The sequence below is a fragment of the Lemur catta genome, chromosome 7, assembly GCF_020740605.2.
Source record: "Lemur catta isolate mLemCat1 chromosome 7, mLemCat1.pri, whole genome shotgun sequence".
Taxonomy (NCBI): Eukaryota; Metazoa; Chordata; class Mammalia; order Primates; family Lemuridae; genus Lemur; species Lemur catta.
Genome location: NC_059134.1, coordinates 72,623,959 through 72,646,682, shown reverse-complemented (window position 1 = coordinate 72,646,682; position 22,724 = coordinate 72,623,959). Strand labels below are relative to the sequence as shown.

At 37.4% G+C, this 22,724-nt stretch overlaps 2 protein-coding genes and 1 long non-coding RNA gene across 6 annotated transcripts in view; 2 read left to right on the top strand and 1 right to left on the bottom strand.

Moving 5' to 3' along the window:
* The window catches only part of UEVLD (UEV and lactate/malate dehyrogenase domains), a 37,546-nt gene extending 26,763 nt beyond the window's left edge, over nucleotides 1-10,783 (top strand). Inside the window, exons 9-12 of one of the 2 annotated variants that reach the window (XM_045557654.1) lie at nucleotides 62-235; nucleotides 7,545-7,605; nucleotides 9,273-9,396; nucleotides 10,421-10,783. In XM_045557654.1, the coding sequence (XP_045413610.1) occupies nucleotides 62-235; nucleotides 7,545-7,605; nucleotides 9,273-9,396; nucleotides 10,421-10,588 (527 nt within the window). In that variant the 3' untranslated portion in view covers nucleotides 10,589-10,783. The remainder of the gene's footprint in view (nucleotides 1-61; nucleotides 236-7,544; nucleotides 7,606-9,272; nucleotides 9,397-10,420) is intronic. The other variant, XM_045557655.1, reaches the window with a different exon arrangement.
* A 949-nt stretch (nucleotides 10,784-11,732) lies between these two features.
* LOC123642511 lies at nucleotides 11,733-14,871 on the bottom strand. The gene is made up of 2 exons (XR_006736474.1): nucleotides 14,707-14,871; nucleotides 11,733-12,356 (listed from the first exon to the last, which is right to left on the bottom strand). It is a non-coding gene; the product is annotated as an uncharacterized LOC123642511 (long non-coding RNA).
* Nucleotides 14,872-14,901: 30 nt separating this feature from the next.
* Nucleotides 14,902-22,724, top strand: part of TSG101 (tumor susceptibility 101) — a 36,027-nt gene continuing 28,204 nt past the window's right edge. For 2 of the 3 annotated variants that reach the window (XM_045557651.1, XM_045557652.1), the window contains exons 1-2: nucleotides 14,902-15,093; nucleotides 21,751-21,835. In XM_045557651.1, coding sequence (XP_045413607.1) covers nucleotides 15,052-15,093; nucleotides 21,751-21,835 — 127 coding nt within the window. In that variant the 5' untranslated portion in view covers nucleotides 14,902-15,051. The remainder of the gene's footprint in view (nucleotides 15,094-21,750; nucleotides 21,836-22,724) is intronic. The other variant, XM_045557653.1, reaches the window with a different exon arrangement.

The following is a 22,724-nucleotide window of genomic DNA, read 5'->3' as shown; positions in this document are numbered from 1 at the left end:
TGAGCTAGGCTAGAAATATATTTTTTAATCTTTATATTTTCACCTTATATGCAATATTTAGTGGAAATCATGACCTATGTGACATGGAAACTGAGTGCATTTCCTGTAAATCAAGTGATTGGAATTGGATGCAATCTGGATTCACAGAGATTACAATATATTATTACAAATGTTTTGAAGGCACAGACTTCAGGCAAAGAAGTATGGTTTATTGGTGAGCAGGGAGAAGACAAAGGTAAGAATTACATTTCTATTAGTTGTATTGATAACCTAAGTCAACAGTGGTCATGGCATTCAGACGTATCTGGGGACTCCAGAATTGTGGGCCCTGTTGGCGTTTTTGTACATTTGAGTACCTTCCATATAACAGGTCCCAAATTGTGAGTAGATTCTTCATAAGTGTCATTTTCATTGCAATTATTTTTCTATAAATTTCAAGATTAGACAAGACCCCTTAGTCAGGTTTTATATTTTTTAATTGAATTTCAGAGTCCAGGATTAATTTAAAAGTTTAATTTTCCAGAAAAATAACATTAAATTAAACCCTAAAACATACACAGAACTCTCTCCTTTACTCTCCCCACCCTTCAACCTTGCTTACCGAAGTTCAGACTTTCTCCCTAGATACATGCTTCCTGTCTCTCACCTATTTAAACACAATTTTCACTCTTTGTTTCTCCTTATGACCTTTTTGACCAGCCACTTGCTCTCTTCCTACCACAAAAAGCATTCGGTTCTCTGTATTAGAAAACTCCTTTTCCTATTTCAAAAGAATACTTTGCCTATTTGACTTGAGAATCTCTTCCTTTATTCCTGTGTTTCTCCCTTGCTATAAAGCCAGGTTGATCAGGTAATAAAAGTGCTGTTTACCCTCATTTTATTCATTTTTGTTCATTTAAAGAAGTATTAATATATGATCTACAATAAAGGTATAGGATATTATTTGATTAAGTGTCAAAGTGAGTATTATAGATTACAGTACTGAGACATTCATGAGTGAACATTTAACAGGGGTTGAAACGACTAGAGAAAATTCTATAAAGGCCACCTTTGAACTGGAATTTGGAAGAATGAATAGGATTTGAATAGATAATTAAGAATGGGAAAGATATTCCAGGAATAGGAAATCAGAAACAGGCAAAGGCACATAGCTAAGTATGGCATGTTCATGGGACAAAAATATATATACTAGTTGTTGCAAAGGGTTTCAACCAGATAAGCTTGATTGAAATCACATTTTTGAGATCCCTTGAATACCTGATCCAAGAGTTGAAAAGTGATTCTCAGGCACAGGGGAAACATGAGAATGATATGTTGAATGGGTAATTTGGGAGAAATTAATCACTATTTCATCATTTGAAGTACATTACTTTATTCAGTATGTAGGTGCTCTGAGGTAGAACATGATGTAGAAAATAATCTCTCTGCCTGTGATACGGGTGATAATTTAATTGGAGAATTGGAGAAAGACCATGCACATTAAAAAGTTAAATAGATGTCAAACCATACTGCCACAAAGCAAATTGTGTTCTCAAAACTATTTTCTTGAAATTTAAAGCTTTGTATATGCTTTGATGCCATTAAAACAAACAAAATATTAATAGTGGTGATGTCTGGATTAGAGATAGTTTTTAAAAATTTGTACTTTGTAGTATAAAATACATAGTATTTACGTAATTTTTAAGAAAATTATTTTAATAAAATATAGCAGTATTTTAAATCTGTATAAATCTGCTCTGGCTACCTAGAAATTTCAAGTGTTAGAATGAGTCAAGCTATAGAATAAACCCTTAAAAACCCTGACAGTGTGATTGAGCAGAAATACTTTTCAGGCTTCAAATGCTCCTTGACACTAAACACTAATTAATAGGACCCTAGGCAAGGGTAGAAAACAAGAACTTGCAGCAGATATATTAGGTAATGAATATGTAGGGTTTTAAACAAACCCTGGACCCAACACAGACCTAACCCTCTGGTACATGTTGATCTCTTGCTTGCCTGGTTATTGCAAATCTCCCGGTTTGCTCTTTTCCCTCTAGTCCACCTTGTAAATGATGTGAAATTAAAAGTAATATTAGCCAAAACTTACATAGTGTTTACTGTATGCTCTCACTTATCAATTCCATCTTCCTAAAACGTATTCCTCTTTTCAAAATCTTTCAGGAGCTTCCTCTGACCAAACCATGAAATTTCTTTGCTTGGCACTCAGGGAGCCCCAGAATAAAGCCTGGATCTTCCTTCTCCATTACGGTTATGGAGGTAGCTGTGTTATTAGAGAGCTGGAAAGGACCATCTATTACATTTTGCTTTAGGGAGCAAGCAGTGGATACAGGAATGGTCAGAGTGACCTGTGCAGGAGACTATAGCTTTTAGGGTCAAAGGACTGGAACCCAGATCTTGTGCCTCTCAAGCTCACCCCACAGGGACCTTTACCCACTGCATGTACCTCCCCTATATACCCTTCCTCCTCTCTGCCATCATATTTAAATTTCATCCTTCAAGGTCTAAGTCAAGCCCCCTTATGCAATGAAGGTTTTCCTGATCATATCACTCCATAGTGATTTCTTCATTTCTTTGGGCTAAAAGCTATTTCAATCTATATGATAATTAACTACATACTGTCTTATGATGTTTCTTCTTTTGTTGTACTGCTGCTTGTTCATACCCAACCAGATTTTTGTGTGTGCACCTTCTCCTTATTGAAAATATAAATTACCAAGCTGTTCTTTTAGCTGAAAAAGTAGTACTTTCACATTGAAAAAAATTAAATAGTACAAAAAAAAACCAATAAGTCTCCCTTCTATGCCAGATGCTCTATCCCTTTCCCTAGGGGCAATCGTAGTTACCAGTGTCTTGTATAATATAATCTTCCAGAAATATTCTGTGCATAGGCAAGCACATATGTGAAAGAGACATCATGTATCATTTTCCACCTTCCCTTTTAGTTACCATTATGACTTGGAAATGAATGCATAATAACATATACAGATCTCATTCATTCTTTTTAACTACTGGATATCCCATAATTTATTTAACTAGTCCCTCTAATAAGTTACAAATTTTGAGGAATAGTTGATATATACTAAATATTGAATGAATAAGAACATTTTGAAATATGGTTGTATTTTTCAGATTATAAAGAGAAAATATAGGGTGACTTGATAAATATGTCCCTTACCCTAACCTAGTATACCTGGGTGAAGGAAGAAAACAATTTGATAGCATTTAATTGTGAGCTCTTCAGACAGGAACACTTTTAAAGCTACCAAAAAGCACTTTGTGTTTGATTAAATGACCTTTTATCTCAAATGTAGGAATTTGTTTTCAGAAACATTAATTGGTTACCTGCTTTGCTCAGTAAACACTGTGCTGACTGCTGTTGGAACTATATAGATGTGTAAGAACTTGATATAGGAAATGACTAGAAGACAGTATTGACTTATTATGAGAGAGGTCCAAGGGAAGTAGAATAAAAGCACAGGGAAGAGATGTGGTAATTTGGTCTTGAGTTCTGAAATGGGCACTAAAGAGAGAGATGCAGGTACGTGTGACCTGGGATCACTTAACTATACTGTTATGTAATATTTGACATAGGTAATGTGTGTGCAAGTTTTAAAACATAGTAATTGGACAAATATTCATGAATCCATACTCAATCAAGAACATTACCAATACCACTGAAGCTACCTATGTACTTCCCCCAGTCCATCTCCCTGTCTGCCATCTAGAGTTACCATCAGATTACTTTTTATCCTGTCTTCTACTCTTGCTGCAAACACAAATTATATCCATGGATAGGTAGGTATACTTACTTACCTTGGTCCTGAAACCAGAAATGGATTATAAGCTCCCTCTGCTGGTTTCATTGTAGACACCAACTGGTTATATTTTTTCATAAGTGACACCATCACAGTGATAGTAATTATAATTTTTTTTATTGAGTACCTACTGTATATATTAAATACTTTGCATGTCTCATTTAAATTTTACAAACACCCTGTGAGGGAGATGGTAGTTTTCCAAATTTATAGATACGGGAACTTAAGGCTCAATGAAATTAAGTAATTTGCCCAAGGTTACCTATCTAATTAGGGCAGAATTGAGATTTGAACGTTGGTCTAACCCTAAATCTGTGCTCTTTCTTGCTGTCACTTAATTTATCTAAGGCATTTAGCACAGTGTCTGGCAGAGTAAACATTTAGCAAATGGTAGCTGTTATTATGGTGATCAGCAAGATGGTGATGAATAGAAAATTGGCAGAAGGACGTGTAAAACTATGCTTTGAAGTAAAGCAACATTCGAATTTGGAAACAGTTATAAGAATAGCAGTTGTGTACGTGAAATTATTCTCTTCAGGTATATCAGAGACAAATGACAACTACAGCCTGGGGAGGAATCACATAGCATATGAGACTTTTTTTTTTTTTGAGACAGAGTCTCGCTTTGTTGCCTGGGCTAGAGTGAGTGCCGTGGCGTCAGCTTAACTCACAGCAACCTCAAACTCCTGGGCTCAAGTGATCCTCCTGCCTCAGCCTCCCGAGTAGCTGGGACTACAGGCATGTGCCACCATGCCCAGCTAATTTTTTCTATATATATGTTTGGTTGGCCAGATCATTTCTTTCTATTTTTAGTAGAGACGGAGTCTCACTCTTGCTCAGGCTGGTCTCGAACTCCTGACCTCGAGTGATCCACCCGCCTCGGCCTCCCAGAGTGCTAGGATTACAGGCGTGAGCCACCGCGCCCAGCCAAGACCTTTAGAATCTATATCCTGCTTCCCACCCCGGCATCATCTTCTGCCATACTACCAGGCAACCTATGTTAGTCAGATGGTTGATCTGCAGTTTCCTGAATGGTTTATGCACTCTTCTTAGGCTTCCTTGCCCTAGCACCTGCTGCTTCCTTTTCCTGAACACTCATTCACTTGGCTAACTGCTGCTTACTCTCAGGACCGGGCTTGAGTGCCACCTTTCCTGGGAAGTCTTCCTTAATTCTCCAGGTTAAGCAAATTTATACATCTGTTATAACCATTATTACACTGTTATAATTACCTGTCTGCCCCACCAGACAGTAAGCTCTTAGAGTTGGCAATGGCCTCAGTAAATGTGTTTTGGCATGAACAAATGATCCTGACACCATCTTGTTGTAACCAAAGATCAATTCATTATGCCACACCAAATTAGATGGTTAGCAGAACATAAGCTTTGAAGTTGCTATTTTCAGCTGTGATACTGCAATCATATATAAACTACAGGTAACTCCTTCAAGAGGTGTTTTAGAAATCCAAGGGCTGGACCTCAGAACAGAGTGTTAGATCATCTGCTTTGGGCATGGGGGGGGGGTGTTATATGTAGTAGAAAAGAGCTATTAAATGGGATTTTTGAATAAAATTTGGGGGGCCAAAGGATTGCTGTTATTTAGTGGAACCAAGGATCAGGATTGATTAGGTATAATATTGAAATGGCTAAAGTAAGATGGATATACATTTAGGAAGTTTTAAGGGCTAGGCAGTAAACAAACAAAAAATGAAATAATTAAGTTCATCTAAACTTTTTTGAAAATTCTATCCTAGTGTTTTATAGCACTGTACAGTGACTATAATTAACAGCAATTTATTGTATATTTTCAAGTAGTTGGAAGAGTGGATTTTGAATGTTTCCAACACAAAGAAATAAGTGTTTGAGATGACGGATATGCTGATTACCCTGATTTGATCATTACACAATGTATACATGTATCGGAATATCACACTGTACCCCATATATATGTACAATTACTATATGTCAAATAAAAATAATAAAAGTGCAAAAAAGTTTTGAGGATTAAAATTCTAATGACTGTGTCACAAGCAAATTTGAATACAGTGAAGCTTTCTCTTTCTCTGAACAGTCTTTTCTTATGGCTCTTTTAAGTCAGGACTCATAGAGGAAAGATAATATCAGTGCTCTCTCTCCATATATATATATACATATACATATATATAAAATGGCAGCAATACTCATAATTATCAGATTTTTTTGGCATCCTTTGTCTTTTCTTATACGAACCTTGCTTTCATTCATCTTTCCAAGGTCTATAAATGCTGTATTTCAGTAGCAGACATTTCCCCAATTTTTTATTTATTGTAAATATACTAACAGCAGATTTTTAAAGAAACTAATCTATGTGTCACCCTTCTATCCATATAAAACATTTAAAAATCCTCAATTTGTCCACATGTATTTATATTTTTCATATAACTGTTTTTGATTTTGCTATTTTTTTACTTAACATAAAAACTTTTAAAACTTTCCTGTGTGTTTCAACTTAATGCTGCAAGTATGTTTGCTCTGTTACCAAATGTAATTATAAATTGTGTGAGGTTAGTTCTGTATTATCTTCTGTGTACCCAACACCATAGTATAGAATATGTGCAAGAGGACACAAAAGAATACATGGTCCCTGCACCCTGGAAGCTGGTAATCAGTTTGGGGAGGGGAGGCTTCTGGATACATATGATATCTTTTGTTGCTGACACATCACTAAATGGCCTGATTTTGAATGTAGCATAGAATTCTTGGTTTGTTTTTGTTTTTGTTTTTTTTTGAGATAGAGTCTCACTCTGTTGCCCGGGCTAGAGTGAGTGCTGTGGCTTCAGCCTAGGTCACAGCAACCTCAAACTCCTGGGCTTAAGCAATCCTCCTGCCTCAGCCTCCCGAGTAGCTGGGACTACAGGCATGCGCCACCATGCCTGGCTAATTTTTTCTATATATATTTTTAGTTGGCCAGAGAATTTCTTTCTATTTTTAGTAGAGATAGGGTCTTGCTCTTGCTCAGTCTGGTCTCGAACTCCTGACCTCGAGCGATCCACCCTAGCACTCGGCCTCCCAGAGTGCTAGGATTACAGGCGTGAGCCACTACTGCGCCTGGCCGAATTCTTGTATCTTAAACATAAGATATTCTTAAATAGCCAAATGCATTTCTGCTTTGCTACCCAAACACATAGATTGAGAAACATCAATTTAAGTGTGGTACAAATATCCAGTTTGTGCATACAGCTTTGAATTTTTTTTTTTAAATAAATGGTGTGGTGAGAGGAAATGGGTAACTCAGATGATGATTTTAGAAAACAGGATCCTGCCTCTCTCACAGCTATGGAAATTCTAGCCCACAATAGGTGACCACATTATTCCTTACCTGAAATCAGTCTCAGTGCAGTTCCCAGCAGAACAAATGCCAAGTGCTTGCAGCATTTGGGAATCTATTACATGTACTCTGGTAAGGAAAGAAAGCTTTCTATTTAAACAGTGAAATGGCCCTTATAGAATTGTTATTGACAAGAAAGAACAGGTAAAGAGGCTGTAAGTAGACTTTAGGGATCATGTTTTTTGGGGATTGTAGTTTGAAAGTCTTTTTCACTCAAGGCAATTGGTACAGCACATTTCAGGGCCTTCAGTGGAAAACTATAACTGTTGCCAGAAGGCACCTTTGACTGCTAAAGACCATTTATCACATCTTAATCTTAACAGAGTCATTCGCAAAATATAACTAATTCTTTTAATTTTTAGTGCCCGCATGGGGTGGCCAAGAAGTAATGAGTCATAACTCTCAGGTGCAGCTATTCAACAGGTAACATCGAGTGTAAATTTGCATTTATCCAACTAAAAATCATATACTTCATAGCTAACGTAACAGCTATATACACAGCAAATACTTACCAGGCTTCTGTAAACAAAACTAGCTATTATGGACAGACCCAAAAGTATAAGGGAGCAGTGTTTTATATTCTTTGATTTCTTATCTGAAGGTAGATCTAAGAGTGCTTTGCAGACTTTTTCAGATAACAGTTGACATTTAAAGGGTAGAACATGTTCCTTATTTGTAGACTTGATTTACTGCTCCTGTATCTAAACATCTAAGGATATTAACAGTTTTCTTAAAGTGGAAGAGAATTTGTCCATACCACTTAAAAATGAGTATGTATTAATTACACATAAATACATTTGGAAATCAGTCTAATATGAATGGATAAGCCATATTATATGTTCAGGGGGAAAAATGTAATGAAGAGATCTTTGTATTTTTCAGAGGCTTTCCAGGGCACTGTGCCCCATAGGTTGGACTCTACACGTTATATATTTTCATGTCATTTGTTGTTTCACCACCACATAATAACAGATCTTCCTGAAGTCTGATTGATGGTGATTTTTAGCTTTTTAAACCTTCAGCTTATGGTTTGTGGAATATAACAAAAAAGAGTATTCTTTTTCTTATTGAGAAGAGTAGTGTGTGGTATAATTCATTCTAATCTGATTATATAATCTTGCACTTATAGTTTTTAAAAGGAAGAAATTTAAATGTTTATATATTTACAAAAGTAATATATGCTTATTATAAAACTTCAAATACTACAGATATCTATAAAGTAAAAAATGGAGATAATTCCATCTTCTAGAGACAACCACTGTTAACAGTTTAGTGTCCACATGTATATTTCCAAAAATCTTTTTTCCTACTAGGGAGGCTGAGGCAGGAGCATTGCTTGAGCCCAGAAGCTTGAGCCCAGCCTGGGCAGCATAGCAAGACCGTCTTTTAATAAAATTTCAATGCTTCTACAAATGTATCATTATTATTTTTCTAATAGACTTAAGCTATTCATACTATCTTGTAACTTGATTTGTTTCCTTAATGATAAATCTTGGACATCTTTCTATATTGTACATAAATCTATCGTATTCTTAAGAGCTACATGGTACTACATTTGGTAGTGATTTATTTAACCATTCCTCTATTTGATGAGTTGTTTCCAAATACAGCAAACATGCTTATTATGTTTATCTTTGCACACTTGAGCATACTGCTGTAGGATAAATTCCTAAAAGAGGAATTTCTAGATGAAATGTTGGCATATCTTTTCCCTAGAAGATCATTTTACACTCTCAGCAGCAGTTATGGGAATGCCTGTTTATAGTTTCTCCAAAATTAGTTATCAGTCTTTTTAATCTTTGCTAATTTTTATAGGCAAAACTGGTATTTGTTTTAATTAATAGTTAAATATTAATGGCAGTGAGCATCTTTTTATGTTTATTAGGCCATTTGTATGTTCTCTCTGTGAACCTGCCTGACATCTTAAGAAAAGTTTAATCATTAGATTAGCTGTAGGCTTTCCTAATAATTGCTGTATAACTCTTATTTCTGTGTCATATAAAATATCTAATTAATACCTTAAACAGAATGTAAAATTAAATGTGCATATTTTGTGCATTTTCTGAGATCATGTTTTTTTTGTTACCTAGAGCCATGGAACTGTTAAGGGTAAAAGGCCAAAGATCCTGGTCTGTTGGACTGTCAGTAGCTGACCTGGTTGACAGTATTGTAAACAATAAAAAGAAAGTGCATTCTGTATCAATTTTAGCAAAGGTAATTGTTATTCTCATTCTCACATATTATAAATACAAAACCAGCAAAATTGCTGTTCACACTCTAACCCCAGGTGTTTTCAATGTCACCAGCTTTTAGAGTAACGTGGGAATAGGCAATCTGGTCTAAGCCCTGCTGTGCTTGGCTGTGGGAAGTCTGGATTTCTACCAGGTTGCCTTCTCACCCTCGTGATTTTTGGGAATCTCCAAATAGTGTTTATATAGCCATAAACTACTTCTGGTAGTCATTTATCACCTCAGCCAGCCAAGTCACCCCAGACTGATGTGCCAGAAAGACAAATACTGCATGTTCTCACTCATATGTGGGAGATTTAAAAAAAAAAAGTTGATCTCATGGAGGTAGAGAGTAGAATGGTGGTTACCAGAGTTTGGAAAGGGGGCGTGGAGGATGAAGAGAGTTTGGTTAATGGATACAAAAATACAGTTAGATAGAAGGAGTGAGTTCCAGTGTTCAGTAACATAGTAGGGTGACTATAGTTATAAATAAGTTATTGTATATTTCAAAATAGCTAGAAGAGACACTTTGGAATGTTCTCACACAAAGGAATGGTGTTTGAGGTGGTAATATCCCAATTACCTTGATCTGATCGTTATGCATCATATGCATGTATCAAAATATCACATGTACCCCATAAGTACGTATGGTTATTATGTATCAATTTAAGAAACAGAGATTACTATATTTGTGCCCAGAGACCATGTTATGCCCCTCCCCAGGAAATCTACTCTGACCATCTTTTTTCTTAGCTCTCAACCTGCTACCCATATTGCAGGGGGCTAGCTTACCTCCCCACAGAGGGAATATCTTTGACCAAGCTCCTCTCATCTTTCAAAAATTTTTTGAAACAATAACTTCAGTTTACAAAAATAAATGAACAATTTTTTTAATTCAACTTGTATTACTTTGTACTAGAACTAGAAAAGCAAGAAAATATGCATTTTTATGATATTAACTTCTTTTCAGTGATTTATGTCTATTATAATCCGTATTTTTCTCATTTCAGGGAAATTATGATATAAATAATGAAGTGTTTCTAAGTTTGCCTTGCATCCTGGGAAGCAATGGGGTATGTGAAGTTATCAAAACCACAGTGAAAGAAGATACAGTGACTGAGAAACTCCAAAACAGTGCATCCTCAATCCATGGTCTCCAACAACAGTTAAAACTTTGATTCTCAAGTGCAGTTGCCTGAAAGAAAAGGTCATTTAATTTTGCCCACATATATAGATTTGAGAACCTCTGTATCTTATTACTTATTCTTACAAACTGCTTGGTTAAAGTAGATGTTTCTCGGTTAGCTTTGTGATTTCAATCCTTAAGGAGTTGGATAAGGAGAGGAAAATCTAACTTTCTTTGGTGATCTTGAGATATCTATACTGTTCTTTAAACCTACATTCATCTGCAATGTGCATCATTTTAAATTGTATATCCTAATTAGCCAGGCATGGTGGTGCATGGCCCGTAGTCCCAGGTACTCAGGAGGCTGAGGTGGGAGAATCTCTTGAGCTCAAGATTTGGTTATAGTGAGCTATGATGGCGCCACTACACTCCAGCCTGGGTGCAAAAGAGGAAGACTCTGTCTCTTAAACAAACAAACACTATATATCCTTAACTAAAAGAACTTTCAGCACGTTGGGAATATTTTGAAAGTAGTACGTCTTTAAAATAAAATTACTCTTTGACTTTTATAATAAACATGATAATCTCAAGGCCCAGTATGGATTTACAAAATCTGTGTTAGGTATACACTCAAAGATCCAAGATTTTAAAGTATTAATGTTTCTTTTACAAAATATAGTTGGTAGTAATGGTAAAGCATTTTATTTTCCTTCTTCAAATTCCTTAGCTACCAAAAAATGGAGAAAAATTTTATCTGCACTTTATAATGGTAAAAGGGAAAGGAATTTTTTTAATATATGTAGAAAAAATATACCTTAATTTCCAGTGGGACTTCCTTTCTGAAATTTTCTGTAACCTTTTCTTGGACTATATAAGAATCTCCAACATCTCATGATTTAGTGTGATATTAGTAGAACCATAGAGAAATGTGTATTTTTAGTGGAAATGGATTATGAATGAAGCAGTTTACTTTAAAGCCAAAATATGAGACTTTGATGAAAACCACTGGTCTTAAGGGGGAGAGGCTCGATGAACTGATGGTTCTGAGCAAATCCTTTAACCTCTCCTAAAGAAATGATTGAGTACATACACTTTGGTGATGGTTCAAGAGCAATATTTTCATATGTGAAAGACAGTTGTGTGTCACAATAGTAATAATATGGTAATAGTAACAGCTAACATCAACACTTCTTATATACCAGGCAGTGTGATGAGCACTTTATTATTTTACTGAATCCTCACAATAACCCATAGAGGTAGCGAGTATTATCATTATTTTATAAAAGGAAATTGCCCAAGAACTTATGGCTATTAAGGGGCACTTATCCATACAATTTCTACTTTTTCTAGGCATTAAAAGGGGGAAGAGGCCTAACAACCAAAATAGTTATCACAAAACCCTAAAGTTGGGGTCCAGTACACTACGAAAGGATTACTTCCATTCTCCTGTAGGGGCTTCCTTTTTTTTTTAACATAGTTTTTAGAAAGATTGATTCTCTGGATTCCAAGACTTGCCCTCAGCAAGTTGTAGAGGGGATACGCACTGAGTTAGGTGTTTATTTAACCATTCAGCTATTAGTTGTTAGGAGCCTATTATATACCAGGCATTAATGGTGAATAAGTCTGTACTACATACAAGCCCTCATGGTCCTTACAATCTACTATGGGAGATACAGTAATCAAATCTCACAAATAAATGTACAATTCCAAGTGTAATAAATACTGTGAAGAAGTCCAAGGTGCTTTGAAAGCATTTAACAGGTGAATCCAAACTTGGTCAGGGAGATAGGAGGCAGATGTTTTATAAGGGCAGATATGTCCTAGGTAGAGAGGAAACAGTCAAATTAATGCTGATTTAGTATAATAACGGATGCTTATAATGAGGAACTTTAGTCATAAAGGTCAAATTATACTCAGTATCCCATGTTGAAGAAAGTTTTTATAAAAAAGCAACTCAAAGTACTGTAAAAAAAATTAATAAACAGTTTTTAATATGCTTGGAAAGATTCCCACCAGAATTAACTGGATAAAAACTTTGGACATTTGAAGAGTTAGCATTAGTTCTATGTAATTTCAGTACATAGGTAGATTATTGTGGTGTTACTCTAACAGTGTATCCATGCTGTCCTTTTGTATGAAATAGGAAAGCAAAACTGAAAGAACAGGATGGGTGTGATGGTTTATACCTGTAATCCTAGCACTGTGGGAGGACTGCTTGAGCCCAGGAGTTTGAGGTTGCAGTGAGCTATGATGACGCCACTGCACTGTAGCCAGGGCAACAGAGTGAGATTCCATCTCAAAAAAAAAAAAAAAACCAAAAAACTGAAAGAACTATTTATTGTGTTTTTTAAACTAGCCTTTTCTTATGTCTGATAATGAATTAGAAATTAGATAATACCTAATACCTCGTTTTTAATATACTCTTCAACAATAACCAGAAAATATTGTGTACTAGAACTACCAAGAATTCACTACATTAATTACAAAAGGAATGTGTCAATATAACAAATACTTATTGAGCACCTACTGTTATTCCACATATTGTGTTAGAATCTGAGTATTCAAAGATGAATAATCATCCTTGGTCTCTGGAAGGCCACATATAGAAGTAATTCCCTATATCTGATATTTCCTTGGGTGTTAAGTATTAGCAATCATGTTGTAAGTCCTATGTATAAGTTAAGCACACCACAACCACCTCATTATGATTTGGTGACAATTTGACATTCACAATGCTTCTATTAACTTTCACATTTTCATTTTTCCAAAATCATGTAGTGCCTGTTCTTGTTACGGTTTTTAGTGGGGCTTGGATTAAAATGCTTTCTTGATGTTATAGCAGAAGATAAATTTTTATTTTCCAATTTACATTATTTTCCTTAAATATCAAGAGTAATGAATAAAATAAACTTTGATTTTAAAATCACCAGGTGATGCTTGATTTATTAAGTGGAAGGAAATTTATTCTGATTAAGGAGGAAAATTTTTTCATATAATTCATACAGCACCCAGGATATTTAGATATTTTGTTTTTAAGTGGCTCAAGTGCAAAGACATTTTATTAATTGTTTTGAAAACTTTTAAAATTTATCTTTAGCAAGAAAATTTTTTAAATAATATGTTACCTAGCACTCCTCCAATTCATAAAAGCAGAGTTGCTCTAAAGGTTCTCCTGATTAAGCTGAGGATTTAACAACAGTTTGAAAGCCACATTGTTTTTAAGTGACATAAAACAGCAGGTGCAGTGGAAAGATAGACTGACCTCTAGTTTGGTTTCACTGGAGCTGTATGCTTAACTAATGTAAGGGTATCCAAAAATAACGGTACCTATTGGGACAGCATTTATTTATGTGTGTATTGGGAACAATTTATAATGATGTTTCCACATACTGTTAATTAGGCCCTCTGTGTATGTGACCTTCACTTAGATGCCAACTTAGAAGGGAATCAATACACAGCCTTGTTCTGATTAGCACTATACTAAAACCATCCAAACTATCATACTTTACATTATCAAACCCAAGCTTTACGATACCCTAAATGATACTGTGCCTATATAAAACTGGCAGTGATGTAGAATAAAGATGACTAACACAAGTCACCATGAAGAACTTTTTTGGGAAGTAGAAATTCGATTAAGATCGAGTACCTATTCTTGCATTGTACAAGACCGTGAAGATGTGAAGATAAGCCTGCCCCGAAGGACTTGGGACTTTGTCAGTGGACAGGCTAGTATACAAACAGCGCAAAGTAGTATGCAGCTTGCATTGTCATTTATGTGTGGCCACAGAGAAGAAATTCTGACTCAGGGAAAGATATCCTAGAAAAGAAATTACTGTCTGGCTTCCTGAGAAATAAGGGCTCTACACTTTGCGCTTGCGAACAAAGTACGAAGGACTTTTAAACTTTACCACCACCACCACCAACCCAAAACAAACACACCTGATAATCAGAGAAACCCTGGGCATTAGTTGGAAAGAACTTAAGCCCGAGTCAGAAGTGCACGTGCCTACTATTATCACCAGGGCAAGTCAGCTGCAGAACAGTTCTCAGCCAGCTCGGCGCCCTCCCACTTGATGAATCAGTGATTAAGACAAACCCTTCTTGCTTCCTCCCTCCCCTCCCTCAGCTGCTTCCTTAAGACTAAAGGCGACTGTAACTATGAAATACCTGCCAATCTTATCCCGGCCCAGGGTTTCGACCCTCGGAACAGGCTTGCCCTCATCTTTGAGACCCTCCTCGTCCTGCCGAGTCCGGCACATTAGGGACGGGTCGTCTGGAACCCACCCCACGCAGGACCTCAGCCCCACACGGTTCCCACCCTTCTCGGCAGGATGGCGGCCTCGGAAGTGACGTAAGGGAAGCGGAAGTGCTGGCGTGGGGCAGGTTTCCTGTTGTTTGAGGCGGGGGAGTGGGGGGCTGGCCACTTGGTCTGCGGTTGTGCGGGGCGGCCTAGGGCAGCCCTGGAGTGGCTGACCCTCTGCCTGCAGGGACGAGAGTCTCGAGGCGGCCGTCATGGCGGTGTCGGAGAGCCAGCTCAAGAAAATGGTGTCCAAGGTAAGCCAGTCCCCGAGCGCGCCCACTGCTCCCTTCCGCGCCCGGCCCTGCCCGGCCCAGCCCAGCTGTCGTCCTGGGCAAGCGGAAAGCCCCTGTGCGGTCTTCGGTCGCCCGCGCGGCCCTTGTCCCCGAGGCTCCTGCTGCCGTGTGCCGGAATCCCTGATACCGGGGCGGGGAAGGTGGGGGGCGGCTGCAGTCAACAAAGGCGCGGAGCGGAGGCCGCCTGCCACCTGCAGCCGCCCGCCCTTCTCTCTTCTGCAGAGTTTGGATCTGTGTGCGGGGCAGTCTAGTTCTCTCTTAGTTTTTATAAACACAAAGAGGGAGTTGTACTTAGTTCTCGATCTGAGGCAATCCTCCTCCACTCTGTTCTAACCTAGGGATCCTCTTCGCCCTTGCCTTGCCGGCTCCCGGAAATTGTGGCCTTTTCAGTTTTGTATTCCCCACGCAGCGCAATACCGGACCCTTGGGAAATCAGTAACTATTGGTTGAATTGGCTCAATTATAAGTAAAAACGTCTAGAGAAGCTGAAGCTAAAATGTCAGTCCCTCTGTACGCCAGTTGAATTAAACAGAAGTCCATTACTGTTTGAGGGATTTGCTAAGAGTAACTACTATTAAGTGTATGCTTCTCGTAACGCGCATTTATTTGCTTTGAGTTTAATTTACAATCTTCACAGCTCAGGACCGGTGTATTTTTTTCATTAAAAAAAAAAAGCAGGCATTTTATATTTTAAAGCCGTGATTTATTTTGTAATTACTTAAAACGTGGCACCTGACATCAGAGTGGCATGGCTTTTGTTATGTTTTGTAATTAACTAAACCTAATTAGAATAAAATACATGTAACGTGATTTGAGAGCTGAGACTTCTCCAGTTCAGCATAGCTTTGGATACTGTTGTCAATGGTAGCAATCCACAGTTTAAGCGGTTTTTAACTTCTGATAAAACACACCATTATGTATAAAACTTTTTTTATATGCACTTTTTTTTAAGTAAAATCATCCCTATAGTCCTTGAGTGAGGAGCGAATAACCTCTAAAGAGAAAGTGATGGAATTCAAAAGAAAGCCTCTCTGGGTTGTCTAACCATATCTTCTAGGCGTCTTGATCTTTTGATAAAGTAGTTATCCTTAATTATAGAGGAGGTTTTGGGGAGCTGTAGAAAATTATGACCCAGGTAAAGGTCTACACTTCTAACATTTTTATATCGGTTTTTGAAAAAAACAGCATATTGTTTTACATACTACGTAATTGAAGAGTATCTGTTCCATGACATCTTTGATTTTTAAATTGATACCATAATCATTAAGATTTATTACTCAATGTATATGTATTTATATAAAGGACAGGAATATCCAAATACTGATTCATTTTTCAAATCCTTATTAAGTTTCCTAAGCATCCTCTAGAGCAGTGGTCCCCAACCTTTTTGGCACCAGGGACCGGTTTTGTGGAAGACGGTGGTGGGGAGGGGGAGCTCAGGCAGTGATGCCAGCAATGGGGAGCGGTTGTAAATACAGATGAAGCTCCGCTTGCCCTCTGGCACAGGCTCGCCCTCTGGCACACCGAGTTCCTAATTCCTAAGTTTCATGTCTGACAAGTTTTCCATGGGTTGGGGGAGGAGGGCGGGGCAGGGTAGGCGGAGCTCCGGCGGTGTTGAGCGGCGGGTTCCTAATAGGCCACGGACTGGTAGGGACCGCGACTCTAGAGGAACCTGCCATCAAAGACTAAGGCATCGTTGGAAAGTATTTTATTCCTCCACCTTCCTTCCCCACCACCCAACCTCTTTTTACCCTAAAAACAAAAAAGGAGATAGTGAAGAGGTGGGAGAGGGCTTCCTACCATCTTTTGGTTTTTGTCCCAACATCTGGAAAACTAAGAATCTTTTACGTGATTATGACAGTTCTGAGCATCAGAATCCCTTCTCTACAGCCTATGAATAGATAGGATAGGAATAGTAAGTAGGATAATAGGAGCAGTTTGTGGTGTTCCTTCCTCGTAAGGAAGGGCTAGCTGGGAGTGTTATCCTTTCTTTTGGGTGTGGTCTGATGTAGAAATTGTTAGCCAGGACCTTGGACGCATGGTGGGGGTGAAGGTCATTGTCCTTTACTCTTAATATGATTGTGGGATCTCGACACCCATCGCGATACCCTGGGCCACCTGCCTTATGTTTCTTTTTTTTATATATTACTACTGATGATTTTTTCCTTTGAGTGTTATCTTAGCTTCCAACTTAAACGTTTTAGTTTAACACTCTCCTCTGTCATCATTTTAACAAATAACAGAGGTATATTAATACTATGTTAGTCGATCTTTCTTTACACAAATAACTTTCCACTTCAGATTTTTTATATAGATTACCACTTGTATTCTTACATAGTATATCTACAACTTTTCTATAGGTGGATTCACTGCTAAATGGGTAGAAGAGAGCTGACCCATTAAAGATTGCTATACACCTCACACTGTTTTAGGTTCTAGAGATACAACAGTGAACAATCAGACAAAAAACTCTATGCTTCTGGAATTTAAAATCTCATAGAAGACAGTAAACAATTAAGTACATTAAGTAGTATGTTAGAAGGGATAAGTGCTTTAGAGAAAAGTAAAGCAGGAAAGAGAATTAGAGAGCACTGGGCGGGGGGTAAAATAGGATGGGTCCCAATTTTACATCAGATAGTAAAGGAACGTCTTTCTGAAAAAAGCTATTTGAGCTCATCTGAAAGAGGTGAAGAAACAACCTGTGGAACAATCTGGGTTAAGAATATTCCAGGAAGAAGGAAAAAAAATGGAAAGGCTGTGAAGACAGGTTTGTTGTGCATGATAGTGGAACAAACAAAGGAGGGGTAGGGTGACTACACTGGAGTGAGCAAGGGGGAAGTGGTGGTGTGGGCCTAGACATTGAGCATCAGTGGTGTGGGAGATTCTGGAGGGCCTTACAGGCCATTGTAAGGACCTTGGCATTCACTTGGGGTAACATGGGAAGCCATTGCTCTGTTTTAACTGTTCACAGTATTACTCTAGCTGCTATGTTGAGACTAGACTGTAGGGGGTTAATGGAGGCAGAGACAGCATAAGAAGGCTCTTGCAGTAATCTAGATGTGAGGTGCTGGTGGCTTAGACCAGGATTGTAGCTCTGGAGATAGAGAGAAGTGATCAGAATCTGGATATAATTTGAAGGCAAAGCTAACAGGATTTTCTGACATATTTGCTGTGGATGTGAAGAAAAGTGGCATCAGGATAACTTTAAGGCTTTTGGCCTGGGCAGCTGGAAGGGTGTGTGTGTGTGTGTGTGTGTGTGTGTGTGTGTGTGTGTGTGTGTGTGTGTGTGTAAGACAGTAGGAGGATTAAATTTAGGGGGAAGATAAGGAGTTCAGTTTTGGTCATGTTCAATTTGACATTCATTAGAAATCCAAGTGGAAATGTCAAATTGGTAATTGGATACATTTTCTGGAATTCAGAGAAGAGATTCAGACTGGAAAATTTTAATTGGGAGTTATCAATATATAAATGGTATTTAAAACCACGAAGGATCATCAAAGGAGTAAGTTTAGATAGAGAAGAGGACCAAGGACTGAGCCCTAGAGCTCAATAATAATTGGTTAGAAGAAGAGAAAAACCCAGCAAAGAGACTGAGAAGGCACAGCCACAGACAGGAGGAATACAAGTGTTGATGTCCTAGAAATCAAATGAGGAACTTTTTTGAGGTTGTTTTTTGTCTAGCCTCTCTCTGTTGCTGCAGTGCAGTGGCTTAATCATAGCTCACTGTAATGTAACCTCAAATTCCCGGGTTCAAGCAATCCTCCTGCTTCAGCCTTCCAAATAGCTGGGACTACAGGCACGTGCCAGCACACCTGGCTAATTTTTACATTTTTTTGTAGAGATAGGATCTCACTTGTTGCTCAGGCAGGTCTTGAACTCCTGGCCTCAAGCGATCCTCCTGCCTCAGCTTCCCCAAGTGCTGGGATTATAGGTTTGAGCCACTGTGCCTGGCCAAGAATGTGTTTTAAGAGGAAAGAATCAATTTGGTCAAATACTGCTGATAGGTTAAGTAAGATGAAGACTGATTGGCCATTGCGTACTATGTGGCAGTTATTGGTGCCTTTGATGAGCAATTTCGGTGAAGTGGTGGGTACAAAAGCCTGTTTGGAGTGGGTTTGAAGAGAATGGGTCTAAACATTGAGCCTCAGTGGTTGCTAACATCACCCAGATATTTTGTGCTTTCTGATGGAAAAATATCATATGTGAAATGATCTTGCCAAAGAGAAAGAGAGGAAGAAAAAATATTAAAATGTTTTTTAAAATCATGAAGAAGATCATAACTTCTAGATCCAACTACTGATTCACAGGAACATATATATTAAACTATGCCAAGGAGATGCAATTACCAAATTCCAAGCCATGGGAGCCTCTTTAGGACAAATGAACAGATTTCTTCAAAAAATAAATTCCAAGGGGTAAAAATAAAGATGAGCCCATCAGTTGAGTGTTTCTCAACTGAAACTAGATGAGTAAAATGTGGTATATCCAAATAATGCATATTATTCAGCAGTAAAAAGATGTGGAATCCTGGTACACACCACAACACAGATGAACCTTGAAAACATGCTAAGTGAAAGAAGTTAGTCATAAAGAACCACATTTTGTACGAATAGGCAAATCTATAGAGACAGTAGATTAGTGGTAGGGTGAAGGCAGGGGTGGTTGGAATGGGCATTGCTAAAGGGTATGCGTTTCTTTTTGGGATAATGAAAACATTCTAAAATTGATTTTGGTAGTTGCACAGCTATGAATGTACTAAAAACCATTGAACTGTACCTTTTAAATGTATGAATTATATGGTATGTAAATTATATCTCAATAAAACTATTAAAAAGTGAGAAAATTTATAAAAGAAAGACATCTTAACAAATTGTAATGTGTGAACTTTACTTGGATCCTGATTCAAACTAAAAAAAAAAATTGTATGACATGAAACTGGAAATTTAATGATATTAAGGAAATGGTGATTATTTTAGTGTGGTAGTATTGTGAGTTTTTAAAGTTCTTTTAATGATAGATACTGAGATATTTATGTGATAGAATGTAATGATTTGTTTCAGAATAATACAAGAGAAGGGAAAAGTGAATGAAATTATAGAATAAATAAAATTGGCTAAAAGTTGATTATTGTTCAGGTTGCATATAGGGTGTTCGTTATACCATTCTGTCTACTTTTAGATGAAATTTTCCATAATAAAAAGTTTTAAAAAGAGTATACGAAGAGAGCAATCAAAGGCAACAAATGTAGGCAGCTTTGTGGTGGTAGCTAGAGGGCAGGGGAGTTCAGGAACAGGTTCGTTTGTGTAAATAAGATGGGGAAAAATAAGAGTATGTTTGTATGCTAATAGGACTAATCCTGTAGTATGGAAAAATGGGTGCTGCAGGACAAAAGAGGACAAGAAATTCTGAAAAGATACCTTTGAGTAGATTGGGATTTATTCCCTAATTTTTCTTGTATTTTCTTCCTTATCGTCTATCACTGTCTCTTTATGTTGGTTTCTTTGGCTTTATATTCTGCTTCTATTGAATGTTTTGTTTTTGCCTTCACATTTTTTATATTCAACAGTTCTTTCTTCTTTGAATGTTCTTGTTTCATGGGTACAGTATCATTTTTTTTCTTTGAAGTTATGAATCCTAATTCTTTTAGAAATTTTCTTCTGTTCCTTACATAACCCCTCTGTTACTTGTTAGTTCTTTCTTTTCTGTTTATTTTGGCCTCTGGCTTGTGTATTGGAGTCTTATTGGAATAGCTGACTGCTCCTTTTTAAGAGAGAAGCACTAACAGCTGATTGAAAGGTTTGTGCCTGGATGGAGCTTGTCAACTAGTGAGCTTCAGTGTATCACCTGCCAGGAGTGTGTAAGCCAGGTTGCTAGTTCTCCTGTCCTGGAGTAGTACAAAGTGGGGTGAAAAATACAATACAGCAAATGATACATAACTAAACAGTTGATATTGACAATGAATGCTGCAGTTTGATGGAAAGGGAGAGAGAATTATAGGCTAACAGGAAGTCTGGAGAAGGATTCATTAAGAAGAGGGAGAAAGTTGTAGGCCAGGTCTTCAAGAATGATTGTGATTTGAGGCTGGGAACTGTGCCTCACACCAGTCATACCAGCGCTTTGGGAAGCTGAGGCAGGAGGATTGCTGGAGGCTACGTGTTCAAAACCAGTCTGGACAACATAGCAAGACCCAGTCTCTACAAAAAAATTTTTAAATTAGCTGAACATGGTGGCGCATGTCTGTAGTCTTAGCTATTCATTTAGCTAGGATCATACTACTGCACTTCAGCCTGGGTGACAGACCAAGACCCTATCTCTAAAAAAAATAAAACATACAATGAAACTCATTTTTTAAAAAAAAGATTTGATTTGGTGGTGGGCCTCTTAAGTTGGACAGAAGAGCTAAAATGGAGGTGAGTAGCTTAAGTAAAGGGTTCAAATAGGTGGCAGGAGAGAAAGCTGTTGAAGTTCTTTCCAGCTTTTATTAATGGTAAGGATTAGTGAACCACTATATTTTTAAGAAGAGTGCTATAAAGAAAATAAGATTTTAGGAAAATTAGTCTAGCAGTAAAATACGTGTGTTCATTTTAAACTAAATTCTCATGTGATTTTGCTTTTCAGTACAAATACAGAGACCTAACTGTACGTGAAACTGTCAATGTTATTACTCTATACAAAGATCTCAAACCTGTATTGGATTTATATGGTGAGTTTATGCAATAAAAATACTAATTACTGTACTTTGAGTTTACTCTTTTTGTTAATGATTGTAGGTTTTCCATTTTCCTTTTAAGTTTATTGGTTTTTCAATTGTAGGACTGAACCTCCACCTAGTAAAAGTGTTGGGGGTTAGGAAATTGTAAGCTCTAGTAGTAACATCCTATATTTCTTTAGTTCGTTCAAGTTTTTTTTTTTAAATTCTAATATAGAACTATGCACATTTAAACCTAGGAAGAGATGTTAAAGATAGTTTAATCCATTTCCCAAAGTGCTATCCCTAGACCCCTGTTGTGAAGAATGTTGTTCGGAGTGGGGAGTGGAGACAGAATTCTGTGGTTAAGTTTGAACAGTTATGAATTAAAATTAAATGGGATTCATTGCACCAAGATTTCTGAGAGCCTTTAATATGCTGATGCATTATATATCATCAAGAGGAGACAGAATATATTGTACAGTATATTCTAAGGTTATTTAAATACTGAATCTCCCCCCCCCCATAGCATCTATTTATATTCTCAGAAACATATTTGGAAAAGTATACTGTGGACTGTCCCTGTCGTTTTGTAACTGAGGAAAATATTTTTTAATGTGGTCTTTAATTCTGTAGGGTAGGTAGGTGGCAGTTTGTCTCTACTTTTTACTGAGACAAAATAAAGTTGGGATTTATATATGAAATGACAACACCTGGACTTTTCCTTTTTTAAAAATAATCTTTTCTGTCCTCACCTAATCCTAATATAATTTCTTCAACCCTGTCTCCTTGAAAACACCTAATGTGCCAGGGCCAAGGGAAAACCCATGCTGCTTCCTATCCATTATGAGACCCTTGGCTCTGAAGGCAAAGAAATGAATTTTGTAGCTGAGACTTTGTAAAT